General features: G+C 51.2%; 1 protein-coding gene across 1 annotated transcript in view; it reads right to left on the bottom strand.

Annotated features, from left to right (window-relative positions):
- Window positions 1-6,854: 6,854 nt before the first annotated feature.
- Window positions 6,855-16,773, bottom strand: part of LOC147725812 (NACHT, LRR and PYD domains-containing protein 3-like) — a 280,887-nt gene continuing 270,968 nt past the window's right edge. Inside the window, exon 12 of the mRNA XM_086959989.1 lies at window positions 6,855-8,718. Within this exon, the coding sequence (XP_086816115.1) occupies window positions 8,616-8,718 (103 nt within the window). The 3' untranslated portion in view covers window positions 6,855-8,615. The remainder of the gene's footprint in view (window positions 8,719-16,773) is intronic.

Below are 16,773 nucleotides of genomic sequence, written 5' to 3'. Positions count from 1 at the left end.
CAAATCAGCTTGGCACAGAAAGGAGCAGACTATACAATCCTGAGCATCGAAAAACTTGAGAGATTACCATTGACAATGTCAGAGAGTCCTGTCATTGAATGGATAATGCACGGAATTATCACTATTCCGATAACAACTTTCCGATTTATAAAGTGCCTTGAATACATACCTACTGGCCAGTATGAACGATTGGGTAAAGGATATGTAAAATCAGAATGGAAATTACCATACACACATTCATGCTATAGTGACAGCGACAAAAATTTATTTCTTAGTGGTGAAAACTGTAAACGTTCACTAAGCGGTATACTTTTGTGTCAGGGTATTAATTTACACGGAGCCTGTGAAGGTAATTCTAACAACCTTTCATGCCACCAGCATGTCACACCTGCAACTCAGATAGAGCCCTTCTTTATGCAACTCGCGAATGGGAGTTACATTCTTAGAACGGATCACAGATGTTGTGGCCTTGTTCCAGGGAAAAGTTATCTTGTAAGCGTAACTTCCATGGTCAAATGTTGTATGCAAGCATTGTTCCCGAGCGGGCCTGGAGACTATCAGCCTGATTCATGTACGGGCCGTTTTGCGTGGCCCTAATAGCGAATCATAGCGACTCGCTATTGAGGACACGCAAAACGGCATTCATGTAGGAATTGCTAAATCAATAGCGATTCCTACATGTTCTCTATTTGCGAGTAGCAATTTGCTACTCGCAAAAAAACGAATTTCTCCCCATTCATTCCTATGGGCCAAAAGGCCCATAGAAATGAATGGGGAGTATCCCTTATTTGCGAGTAGCAATTTGCTACTCGCAAATCAGATAGCGATTTTAAGGGTGCCAGGGGTGTCCAAAGGACACCCTGTAGCACCCCTAAAATGCACATTTGAACAGGTGTTGCGCACACACATGTCCCAAGGACATGTGTGTGTGCAACATGCAACTTAGAAAAATGCTTTTAAAAGCATTTTTCTCTGTTTTTGCTATTTACCGAGAGGTCTGACCTCTCGGTAAATAGCGCCAAGAAATTGCGAATTCGCAAATTTAAATTTGATGTTGAATTGCATTTAAGGAATCTCTAATAGAGATTCCTTAAATGTCATTCCTCGCACATTTGCGACATCGTAATTAGCGATTTTTGCATTTGGGATGCTGAATCCCAAATGCAAAAATCACTCTCGCAAAAAAGCTTTATGAATCAGGCTGATAGAGACTCCCATCTGGCCTCGTCTGCATTTCTCTTCTATACGAATTGATACTTTAAGCAAATGAAATCTGTGCTTTTACAGACAACAGTGCCTATAACGTCATCAAAAGAGACGTATGATCTTCTAGTTGCAAGGACAGCTACGGAGGTTCAAGACCTTTTATCAACAAATTGCCCCGTGCATTTCGTAGAAATGTTGAGCCAACTCCTTAACATGTCTAGTGCCACAGGCATCCCAGGCATATTTAAGACGATTTTTACGGGACTGCTAACACCATTTCAAGCAATTCTGGGAATCGTTCCAAATTTTGTCCACTCTGTTTTTGGCGGCATACCCCTATTTTTGGGACTTGTAGCAGGGATTTTATTTTTGACCCTCCTGCTTCGTTATGGCAAGCCACAGCTCAGACATGACTCCTATGGGATGGAAGAGACAATCCTAGCAATTCGCTACCGGGACAGAATAACTAACGTCCTTGGATTGGCCAGGCTGAGAGATCTAAACATGACCTGGTTTCTTTCATTCAGACCGATATGGCAAAATTGCATCTTACCTGTACTACGATGTATGCTATGCGGAGATGAGTGCGTGTTGGACATCTGTCTTTCACTTCCATCAGCAGTACCAATGGATATCGATACTTTGCTAAGTCCGATAACGGCTCACGCATTGTGTTGTCCCCAGCGGCTACCAATCCTGATGACGGCATTCGTTGAGACTCCTGTGCTACGAGTAGGTGGTAACGGTGGAGCGAGTGACAAAAGCAACATCACCCAGGTACGACCTTCTGTGAGCATTGCTGATCCCGACTTTGATGACAGCAATCATTCTCACACCTGCCATGTTACAGCACTATCGAATTTGGTCGAACTGTCACCTGATTTTGTAGACCAATTCTTTGAGAGCCTGTCTGATATGATGTTCTCACTCGAACAGAAACAATAACTTTGGAGAAGCATTCCGACACACAGCGTTCCCATGAACTCTGAATTCGGCCTTCAGTTTTGAACAACAAAAACTGCTAAAAGCGTTGGAACTCTATTTTCCCCGTTCAAGCAATAATTCTTTTGAATTGAACACTTTTTAATATTCACTCTTTTTCTGGCACGAAAAATTCTTTGCTTAAAGTAAAACTATTCATAGAGAACAGAAGCTTCAACTTCTATTTCTAAACACATCTAGAGACATAATAACTTTACACCAGCCTCTAGCACATTTTATTGCAATGCATTTATATGTGATGAAATTATCTCGCCCCTCTTCTGTTTCAGAAATATTTCATGTGTAATTCTTTTTGCATAATCGTTCATTTATTTCATATGCTATAATTTTTGAATGATTTCAATGCTTCAAAAACGTACAGTACCTAAATATTCACGTATTACCAATATTTCAAATGCATATATGTATTTTGGGGTGGGCAATGTTACACATGCATCTCATTGCTCTAGTTTTAGTAATTTGATGGACATGAATTCGTGGAGTGGGTGTAGCGTTCTAATCTAGGACCCTGATTGATACTATAACCTTATGCCCCTATTCGGCTATAAATCCATTTATTCCCCATATTGGCATAACCGTTCAAGTGCAATATTCAGAAACTCGTCTCTGGCCTCACACGAACAGAGCCACATTTCAGAATAGCTTTCTCTGCCACTTCCTTTGCAACCAATTAGTGCAATGACATAGCAGAAGTCACTATCTGAGATTCCTAGATTAACACTCCGAGTTCTTCAACAAGATAAAAACTCAGCAAACCTGGAAATCCCCGCTTGCTGTGTTTTGATTAGTAATGGAACTCTAATGAGCAACTGATAGCTATCACTTCCTAGTGACATCTTTAATTGACGTCTTATGTCCAGCAAACTTACGTCAAACAAGGCACCTGTCAGGTATAAATACTACCAACGTTGCCTTAAGCAAACGCTGCTGTTTACGCTAATGCCATCGCTGATGCTAGCTGCTGTCTCGTTGCTGTTGGTGAAGCTGATACTGCCAGCTATCTCGCTGCTGCTGAAGAAGCTGTCATGCTGAAGATATCATAGCTGCTATCGCTACTGCTATCGCTGCTAACTAGCGAACGATGGTGTGGTGAACTTAGGAGCTGAACAGCCGTCTCCTGCCAGAGCCCAGCAGATGCAAGCTGCCCGCGGACGCTGCCCCTCCTCCTCCTCCTCGACGCGCTGAGAAGAGACGCTGTCTTTCTCCTGCAGAGAAATCCAGCTCCGGCGTTTCTAGTCTGGGGTATCGACCCCCTGAAGAAGATACCAGACCTCCATCATTCTATTCCAGAGGTATGGTGTTGACCAAACCCTTAGAGAGAATTCTTGAAGCAAACCTTGGCAAAACCAACTTAAACTAAAGCTACTTACTCCCCTCCCAAGTATTAGGCTTAGGTCAGGTACACTGGGGTAGGCGTAGTTAGAAGCACCAGTTGAGTATTTTAGCCTAATGTATATATGAATGTATATATGTTTTATTCATTTTAAACCATTGTATGGCTAAGAAACCATATCAATGCTTTTACAGTATTATTTCGCAATACTTATCTTACTGTACGTACTTTTTATAATAACAAGTCTTGCAATTGTGGCAATTCATTTCTCTTGTATGAGAAGAAAGACTGTTCGATAAATGTTACCCTTTATTGACAAACGCCCGTCTCTCTATTCTCTACATATTGTGAAAGTAAACTGCACAACCACTGACTGAGTAAAATAACTGTCTATTGTTTCACACGACCCTAGAGATTGACTCTTGATCTGAGGAGCAAAGTTGTCATGTTGCACGGTTGTTGGAATACTGAATCCCTTCTTGTCTGTGCCAGGGAAGCTGATCACTTCCTATTCAGTCAAGAAAGTTTCCAGTGACCTCTGAGCTAGTTGGTAACAACCCCAATTAAGTTTAGCATAGTCAGTAGAACCGCTTAGAACCAGTCCATCAAATTTGATGACTTAACCATGAAAACAGAATAATTTGCACAGTTCTTCCAATCTAACCGTAAGATCCGCACTTCTACGTCATTACTACTGTTTATGTTATTCCAATGCGCAGGGCCTATTGGGAAAATAGGAACTACACTACACTGGCACCTGGCCACGCTGCTGCTCGCTCCGAGACCCCTAGGCCATGGGAGTCAACTTTTAGAGAGAAGGCGGGACATGCACCCGCCTTAGGTCAATTGCAGGCTTTCAATTTTTTAATGCCACACGCAATGGCGAATCACTTCAGCTTTTCAGAAAACTTGTAAAACAGCCACACGCACGAGTTTGTTGAAAAGCTGAAGTGATTCCATGAGGTAGTTTTCTAGAGCAGCGCATGCACGCTGCGCTAGGCTAGACCTTAAAAAAGGGCTTTGAGAATCCTGGATAAGAAATAGAGACAATCACCTTGAACATCTTTTCTGTGAGAAATCAAACACTTCAAATCTCAACTCGACTCAGCCAAGACCCGAACTAAACAACTCTTTGATCTGGTCAAAAACGCTTAGAACCAGTCCATCAAATTTGATGACTTAACCACGAAAACAGAATAATTTGCACAGTTCTTCCAATCTAACCGTAATTATTTTTTGTGTCGAGAGGACAGTCCTTTCCTGACCACTAAGAATACTTGTCAAACTTTCAACATAATTAGTGATGAAGATCTACGGAAACCCATCATGAAAACCAAACCATCTGACCACTTTGGGGACCCTATTCCGGACAACATTGTGAAAGACCTTTCTACACATATGCTTCCTTACTGGACTAAACTGGTAAATCTCCCACTCACCCAAAAAATATTTCCTGACTGCCTCAAGACTGGACTGGACAAGTTACCCCAATCCCCCAAGAACCCTCCGCAGATGCAAACAACCTCAGCAGTTTTCACCCTGTCTCCAACCTCCTATTTCTTCTAAAGACCATTGAAAGATGCATAACAGATGAAATTCTCGAACATATCCAGGCCCACAATCTCCGAGACAACTACTAATCGTGTTTCAATCAAGGCTGCTGCACCCAAACAGCCCTGCTCCAGGTGGTTGATGAGGTTCTTCGAGTCCTAAACTCAGGCAACTGCTACCTCTTGATTCTTCTTGACCTATCGGCAGCCTTTGATACAATAAACCACTATATTATCCTTGACAACCTCAAAATCAACACCATGGCCATAAATGTGTGCATTCAATTATGTCGTCTCTGGGGAATTCACAGCTGCATTCCAGAACAAGATCTGAAAACTCTTGGCCAGTTACTGGTGGTTTTCAGAAATAACTATGGTAACTCTCTCTTGACTGGTGTGCTTAAGACACATCTCACCGCTCCTAGATCAATCCTGCATTCGGCAGCACACTTTGTCTACGGAGCAAGATGGAATGACCATATCTCACTGGTGCCGGTTACACGTCTTTGGCTGCCCATTAAAGCCAGGACTGTATACAAGATGGTTTGTATCATTCATGAAGTGCTACGCACATCCACTCCAAAATACCTGGCTGACAAACTCGGACATCGTGGAATGCAAAAGTAGTGCTGCCAGAACCTCTGACATTCAAAGAGGATCGGCTAGTGGCTCAATCCTTCTCAGACGCGCAACCAGAATATAGACCATCTTACCTCCAAACCTACGCACTACCACTTCGAAGGTTGCTTTACATTGGAGCTGAAAGCCCTTCTCAATCAAAGACACCCGAGCTTACCTCTCTTCCCCAGTTTTGACCTCCCTGGCTTAGTCTCCACACTCTTCGGTGTCTTGAGATTCACAGCACTACTTCCATTTCATTACAGACCATCTTGGCACCAGTCGATATCCTGTTACATACCTTCTATGGCTGCTGTCACTAGGACTGTAGTCCAGTGTTCAAGGCATTACATGTATTTACATCTCTGCATAATGTAAAACTGTGTCTTATGTGATGATTTTCTTAACCTCTGAAATCCTAGGCTTACTTAAATGTTCCATCATCTTCGGATTATGTACTTGTGTACCTTATGTAAAGATCCATTTCTACTGTAATGTGCTCGGGCGCCTTTGGGTATTGTCCATACCAGAAGAGCAGGGAGCTGGAGTAATGTTGCATCACACCTCCTGGTGAGACTGTGATGTGTGCTTGGGGGGTGGACAGACATGAGGAGGTGGCCCCAGGGGGTCTCCTGAATGAAGAAGGCTGGAGAGGTGCTAAGGAGGTCTTGATAACTCAACAGGTTACCCATGTAGGGCTAGTTTGGTAGAGAGCAAGGGTTCAGTCATTGGGCTTGTAAACTACTTTCACAAAGTCCGAGCAAAAACCCAGCTTCCTCCAGCCCTGTCCTTTTCAGCCTTTGCTTTCTTCCTAGCCCCAGCTCCCTCCAGGCCCAGCTATCCCAGCCTTGCCTCCCCCTTCCAGACGCAGCTCCCCTAGTGAGACAGCGAGGCCTTTTATTGGCCTTAATACAGGACCAGCTATAGTGAACCTCAACTTTAAGCCTTGAAAAAGTCACTTGTGTGACGAAACATGTGTCTGCTGTTTTTCCTGACTGAAAATACGTATATCTTTTGGGGTGAGGGTTTCACTGGGGGCTGGTTTAAGTTAAGCTATTCAAGCTACCCCCACCCCCCTCCTCACAGGCATGTTGCCACACCACTGCCGTGACATGTAATTATTAATAACGCAAACCACACAAGGCTCTAAAGAAACAGACAAAAAATATATATTTTATTGTAACAGTTGCATGAATATAAATAAAATTGTAACATTTTTTAGCACAGTAATGACGACAAAGTGTTACGACATAGCGCCATGACATAGTGTCACAACATATAGTCACAACATAGTGCCCCTCAGCCATTCTCCTGCCTGATGTAGCTACAGAGGGTCTGGTAGTATCTGGGTGACAGAAGCGTTTGACCTTGAGTACAACCCTCGATGATCAGCCTTCTGCCAGGATATATACCATATGTAGTCTGGCATCAAGTGGCAGCTTGAATACTGGGCCCTATAGCACAGGTAGTCCGCCTAGCACCACAGTTGGCTGCTAGGTGCTATATCATAGGTAGTATAATTCTTAAATATTTTCCCTTGTCTTCCGAGTAACATTCCTTTGGAGTCATTAAAGCTGCCGAAGAGGCTTCCCTGAGTTTTTGGCGCTATACCTTGAGGGAAAGGACAGGAATGCGACGTACTTAACATAATACTGCGCAATGCTGCCTTTTCCTAGCACGGCGCACTTTTGGCTGCCTAACGCCAACGCCGGCACTCTAGAACCATGGCGCAGGGGTGTCGGCGTTGTAAGAGGGATTGTTTCTGTGCAGGAAGGGGCTCCTTCCTGCACAGAAACAATCCCCTGAGCCATGTCCTCTTTCTATGTCTGCTGCAGAATACAGCACACGTAGAAAGAAGAAAGGATGAGGAGAAATAAAGATATTTATCCTCGTTACACCTCACCTGGCTAGGCATAGGACTCATTCCCAGGACTAGCACTGATAGTAAGTCTAAGATTCTGCCAGAATCCATGGGCGTTGCACGGGAACACCCGCGCTCCAGCCGTGGAACGCCTCACAGGGGCAGAGTAACGCGACGCATTGATTTGCGCTGCGTTACTCTAGATGTATCGAGCCATTCGCCCATGCATGGGGCCGTGCATGGCTCGATAAATCGCATCTTAGGCGTTGTTTCACTTGCACATTGAGTAGTGCGACAGTGACGCAACCGCTTGATAAATGTGGCCCTGAGGAGTCTGTCTAACAATCAGAGTTGGCTCTCTGAGAGCTACGGGGCATATTATCAAGGGGGTTTATCTCCGCTTTTTTGGCTTTAAAAGCCAAGAAAGCGGAGATACAATTATCTCCCTATTACCAAGCTGTCGCTAACACCAGTTAGCGACAGCTAGTAGGAGATAGCGACCATCTTGGGCCCCACTTTGCATGTCAGTGATATTTATCACTAATGACATGCAAAGTGGGCGTGCCAAGATGTTAGCGACTGGAAACAGTCTCTAACATCGCTATCTCCTATTATCAACTTTTGGAAATATTCGCGCTAAGCGGGAATATCTCCAAAAGCTAACACCTGCCCTGAGCAGTTCTTAGCCATGTTATCCAATGGGAGGTGGATAACATGGCTAAGAGCATTTGCTCGATAATGCATGAATATCGCTGACTTTTCAGCGATATTCATGCATTTCGGCCGTTTTTTATCGCATTTGCGATAAACCTTGTTAATAGCAAGGTTTATCTGCGATAAAAATTGCCGATGTGCGGCGATAATTTTTGTCTCTAAACAAGTTAGAGACAAAAATTATCGCTAGTTGTTGGTAATATGCCCCTACATTCGACGCAGTCTTACACCTGCAGTTGACTCCTCGAGTACTCCGAGGAGCTCACAGTGTTGGTTACTGGAGGGCACAGCGCTGTGCCTTGGGCAGTCCGTCTTGGCGCTAGAGGGAGTCTCAGAGCATCACTCTCAGCTTGGGGCGGACACTCTTCAGCTCCGTGTTCAGGTCTCGGAGAATCTTCCTTCCCTCGGCACTCAGCATGGTGTTTCCAAAGAGCCTGCAAAGGGAGAGCAGAGAGACAGTCAGTGCGAAGCGCCTAGTGAGAGCAGAGAGACAGTCAGTGTGAAGCGCCTAGTGAGAGCAGAGAGACAGTCAGTGTGGAGCGCCTCCCTAGGGAGGGGGGGGGGGGAGGATGCAAAGTGAGAGCAGAGAGACAGTCAGTGTGAAGCGCCTCCCTAGGGAGGGGGTTGAGGACGCAAAGTGAGAGCAGAGAGACAGTCAGTGTGAAGCGCCTCCCTAGGGAGGGGGTTGAGGACGCAAAGTGAGAGCAGAGAGACAGTCAGTGTGAAGCGCCTCCCTGCGGGAGGGGGGTGAGGATGCAAAGTGAGAGCAGAGAGACAGTCAGTGTGAAGCGCCTCCCTAGGGAGGGGGTTGAGGACGCAAAGTGAGAGCAGAGAGACAGTCAGTGTGAAGCGCCTCCCTGCGGGAGGAGGGTGAGGATGCAAAGTGAGAGCAGAGAGACAGTCAGTGTGAAGCGCCTCCCTGCGGGAGGTGGGGGAGGATGCAAAGTGAGAGCAGAGAGACAGTCAGTGCGAAGCGCCAAGTGAGAGCAGAGAGACAGTCATTGTGAAGCGCCTAATGAGAGCAGAGAGACAGTCATTGTGAAGCGCCTAGTGAGAGCAGAGAGACAGTCAGTGCGAAGCGCCTCCCTAGGGAGGGGGGGGGGGGAGGATGCAAAGTGAGAGCAGAGAGACAGTCAGTGCGAAGCGCCAAGTGAGAGCAGAGAGACAGTCATTGTGAAGCGCCTAATGAGAGCAGAGAGACAGTCATTGTGAAGCGCCTAGTGAGAGCAGAGAGACAGTCAGTGCGAAGCGCCTCCCTAGGGAGGGGGGTGAGGATCCAAATTGAGAGCAGAGAGACAGTCAGTGTGAAGCGCCTCCCTAGGGAGGGGGGGGGGGGAGGATGCAAAGTGAGAGCAGAGAGACAGTCAGTGTGAAGCGCCTCCCTGCGGGAGGGGGGTGAGGATGCAAAGTGAGAGCAGAGAGACAGTCAGTGTGAAGCGCCTCCCTAGGGAGGGGGGGGGAGGATGCAAAGTGAGAGCAGAGAGACAGTCAGTGTGAAGCGCCTCCCTGCGGGAGGGGGGTGAGGATGCAAAGTGAGAGCAGAGAGACAGTCAGTGTGAAGCGCCTCCCTAGGGAGGGGGTTGAGGACGCAAAGTGAGAGCAGAGAGACAGTCAGTGTGAAGCGCCTCCCTGCGGGAGGGGGGTGAGGATGCAAAGTGAGAGCAGAGAGACAGTCAGTGTGAAGCGCCTCCCTAGGGAGGGGGTTGAGGACGCAAAGTGAGAGCAGAGAGACAGTCAGTGTGAAGCGCCTCCCTGCGGGAGGAGGGTGAGGATGCAAAGTGAGAGCAGAGAGACAGTCAGTGTGAAGCGCCTCCCTGCGGGAGGGGGGTGAGGATGCAAAGTGAGAGCAGAGAGACAGTCAGTGTGAAGCGCCTCCCTAGGGAGGGGGTTGACGACGCAAAGTGAGAGCAGAGAGACAGTGTGAAGCGCCTCCCTGCGGGAGGGGGGGGGGGAGGGAGGATGCAAAGTGAGAGCAGAGAGACAGTCAGTGTGAAGCGCCTAGTGAGAGCAGAGAGACAGTCATTGTGAAGCGCCTAATGAGAGCAGAGAGACAGTCAGTGCGAAGCGCCTAGTGAGAGCAGAGAGACAGTCATTGTGAAGCGCCTAATGAGAGCAGAGAGACAGTCAGTGCGAAGCGCCTAGTGAGAGCAGAGAGACAGTCATTGTGAAGCGCCTAATGAGAGCAGAGAGACAGTCATTGTGAAGCGCCTAGTGAGAGCAGAGAGACAGTCATTGTGAAGCGCCTAGTGAGAGCAGAGAGACAGTCAGTGCGAAGCGCCTAGTGAGAGCAGAGAGACAGTCATTGTGAAGCGCCTAGTGAGAGCAGAGAGACAGTCATTGTGAAGCGCCTAATGAGAGCAGAGAGACAGTCATTGTAAAGCGCCTAGTGAGAGCAGAGAGACTGTCAGTGCGAAGCGCCTAGTGAGAGCAGAGAGACAGTCATTGTGAAGCGCCTAGTGAGAGCAGAGAGACAGTCAGTGCGAAGCGCCAAGTGAGAGCAGAGAGACAGTCATTGTGAAGCGCCTAATGAGAGCAGAGAGACAGTCATTGTGAAGCGCCTAGTGAGAGCAGAGAGACAGTCAGTGCGAAGCGCCTCCCTAGGGAGGGGGTTGAGGACGCAAAGTGAGAGCAGAGAGACAGTCAGTGTGAAGCGCCTCCCTGCGGGAGGGGGGTGAGGATGCAAAGTGAGATCAGAGAGACAGTCAGTGCGAAGCGCCTAATGAGAGCAGAGAGACAGTCATTGTGAAGCGCCTAGTGAGAGCAGAGAGACAGTCATTGTGAAGCGCCTAGTGAGAGCAGAGAGACAGTCAGTGCGAAGCGCCTAGTGAGAGCAGAGAGACAGTCATTGTGAAGCGCCTAATGAGAGCAGAGAGACAGTCAGTGCGAAGCGCCTAGTGAGAGCAGAGAGACAGTCATTGTGAAGCGCCTAATGAGAGCAGAGAGACAGTCATTGTGAAGCGCCTAGTGTGAGCAGAGAGACAGTCATTGTGAAGCGCCTAGTGAGAGCAGAGAGACAGTCAGTGCGAAGCGCCTAGTGAGAGCAGAGAGACAGTCATTGTGAAGCGCCTAATGAGAGCAGAGAGACAGTCATTGTGAAGCGCCTAGTGAGAGCAGAGAGACTGTCAGTGCGAAGCGCCTAGTGAGAGCAGAGAGACAGTCATTGTGAAGCGCCTAGTGAGAGCAGAGAGACAGTCAGTGCGAAGCGCCAAGTGAGAGCAGAGAGACAGTCATTGTGAAGCGCCTAATGAGAGCAGAGAGACAGTCATTGTGAAGCGCCTAGTGAGAGCAGAGAGACAGTCAGTGCGAAGCGCCTCCCTAGGGAGGGGGGTGAGGATGCAAAGTGAGAGCAGAGAGACAGTCAGTGTGAAGCGCCTCCCTAGGGAGGGGGGGGGAGGATGCAAAGTGAGAGCAGAGAGACAGTCAGTGTGAAGCGCCTCCCTGCGGGAGGGGGGTGAGGATGCAAAGTGAGAGCAGAGAGACAGTCAGTGTGAAGCGCCTCCCTAGGGAGGGGGGGGAGGATGCAAAGTGAGAGCAGAGAGACAGTCAGTGTGAAGCGCCTCCCTGCGGGAGGGGGGTGAGGATGCAAAGTGAGAGCAGAGAGACAGTCAGTGTGAAGCGCCTCCCTAGGGAGGGGGTTGAGGACGCAAAGTGAGAGCAGAGAGACAGTCAGTGTGAAGCGCCTCCCTGCGGGAGGGGGGTGAGGATGCAAAGTGAGAGCAGAGAGACAGTCAGTGTGAAGCGCCTCCCTAGGGAGGGGGTTGAGGACGCAAAGTGAGAGCAGAGAGACAGTCAGTGTGAAGCGCCTCCCTGCGGGAGGAGGGTGAGGATGCAAAGTGAGAGCAGAGAGACAGTCAGTGTGAAGCGCCTCCCTGCGGGAGGGGGGTGAGGATGCAAAGTGAGAGCAGAGAGACAGTCAGTGTGAAGCGCCTCCCTAGGGGGGGGGTTGACGACACAAAGTGAGAGCAGAGAGACAGTGTGAAGCGCCTCCCTAGGGAGGGGGTTGAGGACGCAAAGTGAGAGCAGAGAGACAGTCAGTGTGAAGCGCCTACCCGCGGGAGGTGGGGTGAGGATGCAACGTGAGAGCAGAGAGACAGTCAGTGTGAAGCGCCCCCTGCGGGGGGTGAGGACACAAAGTGAGAGCAGAGAGACAGTCAGTGTGAAGCGCCTCCCTGCGGGAGGTGGGGGAGGATGCAAAGTGAGAGCAGAGAGACAGTCAGTGTGAAGCGCCCCCTGCGGGAGGGGGGGGGAGGATGCAAAGTGAGAGCAGAGAGACAGTCAGTGTGAAGCGCCTCCCTAGGGAGGGGGGGGGGGAGGATGCAAAGTGAGAGCAGAGAGACAGTCAGTGTCAAGCGCCTCCCTAGGGAGGGGGGGGAGGATGCAAAGTGAGAGCAGAGAGACAGTCAGTGTGAAGCGCCTCCCTAGGGAGGGGGTTGACGACGCAAAGTGAGAGCAGAGAGACAGTCAGTGTGAAGCGCCTCCCTAGGGAGGGGGTTGAGCACGCAAAGTGAGAGCAGAGAGACAGTCAGTGTGAAGCGCCCCCTGCGGGAGGGGGGGGAGGATGCAAAGTGAGAGCAGAGAGACAGTCAGTGTGAAGCGCCTCCCTAGGGAGGGGGGGGGAGGATGCAAAGTGAGAGCAGAGAGACAGTCAGTGTCAAGCGCCTCCCTAGGGAGGGGGGGGGAGGATGCAAAGTGAGAGCAGAGAGACAGTCAGTGTGAAGCGCCTCCCTAGGGATGGGGTTGACGACGCAAAGTGAGAGCAGAGAGACAGTCAGTGTGAAGCGCCTCCCTAGGGAGGGGGTTGAGGGCGCAAAGTGAGAGCAGAGAGACAGTCAGTGTGAAGCGCCTCCCTGCGGGAGGGGGGGGGGGGGGAGGATGCAAAGTGAGAGCAGAGAGACAGTGTGAAGCGCCTCCCTAGGGAGGGGGGGGGAGGATGCAAAGTGAGAGCAGAGAGACAGTCAGTGTCAAGCGCCTCCCTAGGGAGGGGGGGGTAGGATGCAAAGTGAGAGCAGAGAGACAGTCAGTGTGAAGCGCCTCCCTAGGGAGGGGGTTGACGACGCAAAGTGAGAGCAGAGAGACAGTCAGTGTGAAGCGCCTCCCTAGGGAGGGGGTTGAGCACGCAAAGTGAGAGCAGAGAGACAGTCAGTGTGAAGCGCCCCCTGCGGGAGGGGGGGGAGGATGCAAAGTGAGAGCAGAGAGGCAGTCAGTGTGAAGCGCCTCCCGAGGGAGGGGGGGGGAGGATGCAAAGTGAGAGCAGAGAGACAGTCAGTGTCAAGCGCCTCCCTAGGGAGGGGGGGGGGAGGATGCAAAGTGAGAGCAGAGAGACAGTCAGTGTGAAGCGCCTCCCTAGGGATGGGGTTGACGACGCAAAGTGAGAGCAGAGAGACAGTCAGTGTGAAGCGCCTCCCTAGGGAGGGGGTTGAGGGCGCAAAGTGAGAGCAGAGAGACAGTCAGTGTGAAGCGCCTCCCTGCGGGAGGGGGGGGGGGGAGGATGCAAAGTGAGAGCAGAGAGACAGTCAGTGTGAAGCGCCTCCCTAGGGAGGGGGTTGAGGACGCAAAGTGAGAGCAGAGAGACAGTCAGTGTGAAGCGCCTCCCTAGGGAGGGGGGTGTTGACGCAAAGTGAGAGCAGAGAGACAGTCAGTGTGAAGCGCCTCCCTAGGGAGGGGGGAGAGGATGCAAAGTGAGAGCAGAGAGACAGTCAGTGTGAAGCGCCTCCCTAGGGAGGGGGTTGACGACGCAAAGTGAGAGCAGAGAGACAGTCAGTGTGAAGCGCCCCCTGCGGGAGGGGGGGGGAGGATGCAAAGTGAGAGCAGAGAGACAGTCAGTGTGAAGCGCCTCCCTGCGGGAGGGTGGGGGGGGGAGGATGCAAAGTGAGAGCAGAGAGACAGTCAGTGTGAAGCGCCTCCCTAGGGAGGGGGGTGAGGACGCAAAGTGAGAGCAGAGAGACAGTCAGTGTGAAGCGCCTCCCTAGGGAGGGGGTTAACGACGCAAAGTGAGAGCAGAGAGACGGTCAGTGTGAAGCGCATCCCTAGGGAGGGGGTTGACGACGCAAAGTGAGAGCAGAGAGACAGTCAGTGTGAAGCGCCTCCCTAGGGAGGGGGTTGACGACGCAAAGTGAGAGCAGAGAGACAGTGTGAAGCGCCTCCCTAGGGAGGGGGGTGAGGACGCAAAGTGAGAGCAGAGAGACAGTCAGTGTGAAGCGCCTCCCTGCGGGAGGGGGGGGGGGGGTGAGGATGCAAAGTGAGAGCAGAGAGACAGTCAGTGTGAAGCGCCTCCCTGCGGGAGGGGGGTGAGGATGCAAAGTGAGAGCAGAGAGACAGTCAGTGTGAAGCGCCTCCCTAGGGAGGGGGTTGACGACGCAAAGTGAGAGCAGAGAGACAGTGTGAAGCGCCTCCCTAGGGAGGGGGTTGAGGGCGCAAAGTGAGAGCAGAGAGACAGTCAGTGTGAAGCGCCTCCCTGCGGGAGGGGGGTGAGGATGCAAAGTGAGAGCAGAGAGACAGTCAGTGTGAAGCGCCTCCCTAGGGAGGGGGTTGACGACGCAAAGTGAGAGCAGAGAGACAGTGTGAAGCGCCTCCCTAGGGAGGGGGGGTGAGGACGCAAAGTGAGAGCAGAGAGACAGTCAGTGTGAAGCGCCTCCCTGCGGGAGGGGGGTGAGGATGCAAAGTGAGAGCAGAGAGACAGTCAGTGTGAAGTGCCTCCCTGCGAGAGGGGGGTGAGGATGCAAAGTGAGAGCAGAGAGACAGTCAGTGTGAAGCGCCTCCCTAGGGAGGGGGTTGACGACGCAAAGTGAGAGCATAGAGACAGTGTGAAGCGCCTCCCTAGGGAGGGGGTTGAGGACGCAAAGTGAGAGCAGAGAGACAGTCAGTGTGAAGCGCCTCCCTAGGGAGGGGGTGAGGATGCAAAGTGAGAGCAGAGAGACAGTGTGAAGCGCCCCCTGTGGGGGGTGAGGACAGAAAGTGAGAGCAGAGAGACAGTGTGAAGCGCCTCCCTAGGGAGGGGGTTGAGGACGCAAAGTGAGAGCAGAGAGACAGTCAGTGTGAAGCGCCCCCTGCGGGGGGTGAGGACACAAAGTGAGAGCAGAGAGACAGTGTGAAGTGCCTCCCTAGGGAGGGGGTTGAGGACGCAAAGTGAGAGCAGAGAGACAGTGTGAAGCGCCTCCCTGCGGGAGGTGGGGTGAGGATGCAAAGTGAGAGCAGAGATACAGTGTGAAGCGCCTCCCTAGGGAGGGGGGTGAGGATGCAAAGTGAGAGCAGAGAGACAGTCAGTGTGAAGCGCCTCCCTGCGGGAGGGGGGTGAGGATGCAAAGTGAGAGCAGAGAGACAGTCAGTGTGAAGCGCCTCCCTGCGGGAGGGGGGTGAGGATGCAAAGTGAGAGCAGAGAGACAGTCAGTGTGAAGCGCCTCCCTAGGGAGGGGGTTGACGACGCAAAGTGAGAGCAGAGAGACAGTCAGTGTGAATCGTATACTTCAGGGGTGAGTACGCAAAGTGAGACTAGAGAGACAGTCAGTGTGAAGCGCCTCCCTGCGGGAGGGGGGTGAGGATGCAAAGTGAGAGCAGAGAGACAGTGTTAAGCGCCTCCCTAGGGAGGGGGTTGAGGACGCAAAGTGAGAGCAGAGAGACAGTCAGTGTGAAGCGCCTCCCTGCGGGAGGTGGGGTGAGGATGCAAAGTGAGAGCAGAGAGACAGTCAGTGTGAAGCGCCTCCCTGCAGGAGGGGGGTGAGGATGCAAAGTGAGAGCAGAGAGACAGTGTGAAGCGCCTCCCTAGGGAGGGGGGTGAGGATGCAAAGTGAGAGCAGAGAGACAGTCATTGTGAAGCGCCTCCCTCGGGAGGGGGGTGAGGATGCAAAGTGAGAGCAGAGAGACAGTCAGTGTGAAGCGCCTCCCTAGGGAGGGGGTTGACGACGCAAAGTGAGAGCAGAGAGACAGTGTGAAGCGCCTCCCTAGGGAGGGGGTTGAGTACGCAAAGTGAGAGCAGAGAGACAGTCAGTGTGAAGCGCCTCCCTAGGGAGGGGGTTGAGGACGCAAAGTGAGAGCAGAGAGACAGTCAGTGTGAAGCGCCTCCCTGCGGGAGGTGGGGTGAGGATGCAAAGTGAGAGCAGAGAGACAGTCAGTGTGAAGCGCCTCCCTGCGGGAGGGGGGTGAGGACGCAAAGTGAGAGCAGAGAGACAGTCAGTGTGAAGCGCCTCCTGCGGGGGGTGAGGACACAAAGTGAGAGCAGAGAGACAGTGTGAAGCGCCTCCATAGGGAGGGGGTTGAGGATGCAAAGTGAGAGCAGAGAGACAGTGTCAAGCGCCTCCCTAGGGAGAGGGGTGAGGACGCAAAGTGAGAGCAGAGAGACAGTCTGGGTGAAGCACCTCCATAGGGAGGGGGTTGAGGATGCAAAGTGAGAGCAGAGAGACAGTGTCAAGCGCCTCCCTAGGGAGGGGGGTGAGGATGCAAAGTGAGAGCAGAGAGACAGTGTGAAGCGCCTCCCTAGGGAGGGGGGTGAGGAT

Source organism: Lissotriton vulgaris, chromosome 3_1 (genome assembly GCF_964263255.1).
Source record: "Lissotriton vulgaris chromosome 3_1, aLisVul1.2, whole genome shotgun sequence".
In the NCBI taxonomy this organism is placed as follows: Eukaryota; Metazoa; Chordata; class Amphibia; order Caudata; family Salamandridae; genus Lissotriton; species Lissotriton vulgaris.
Note: the sequence above shows the minus strand (reverse complement) of the source record. Positions and strands in the feature narration are given on the sequence as shown.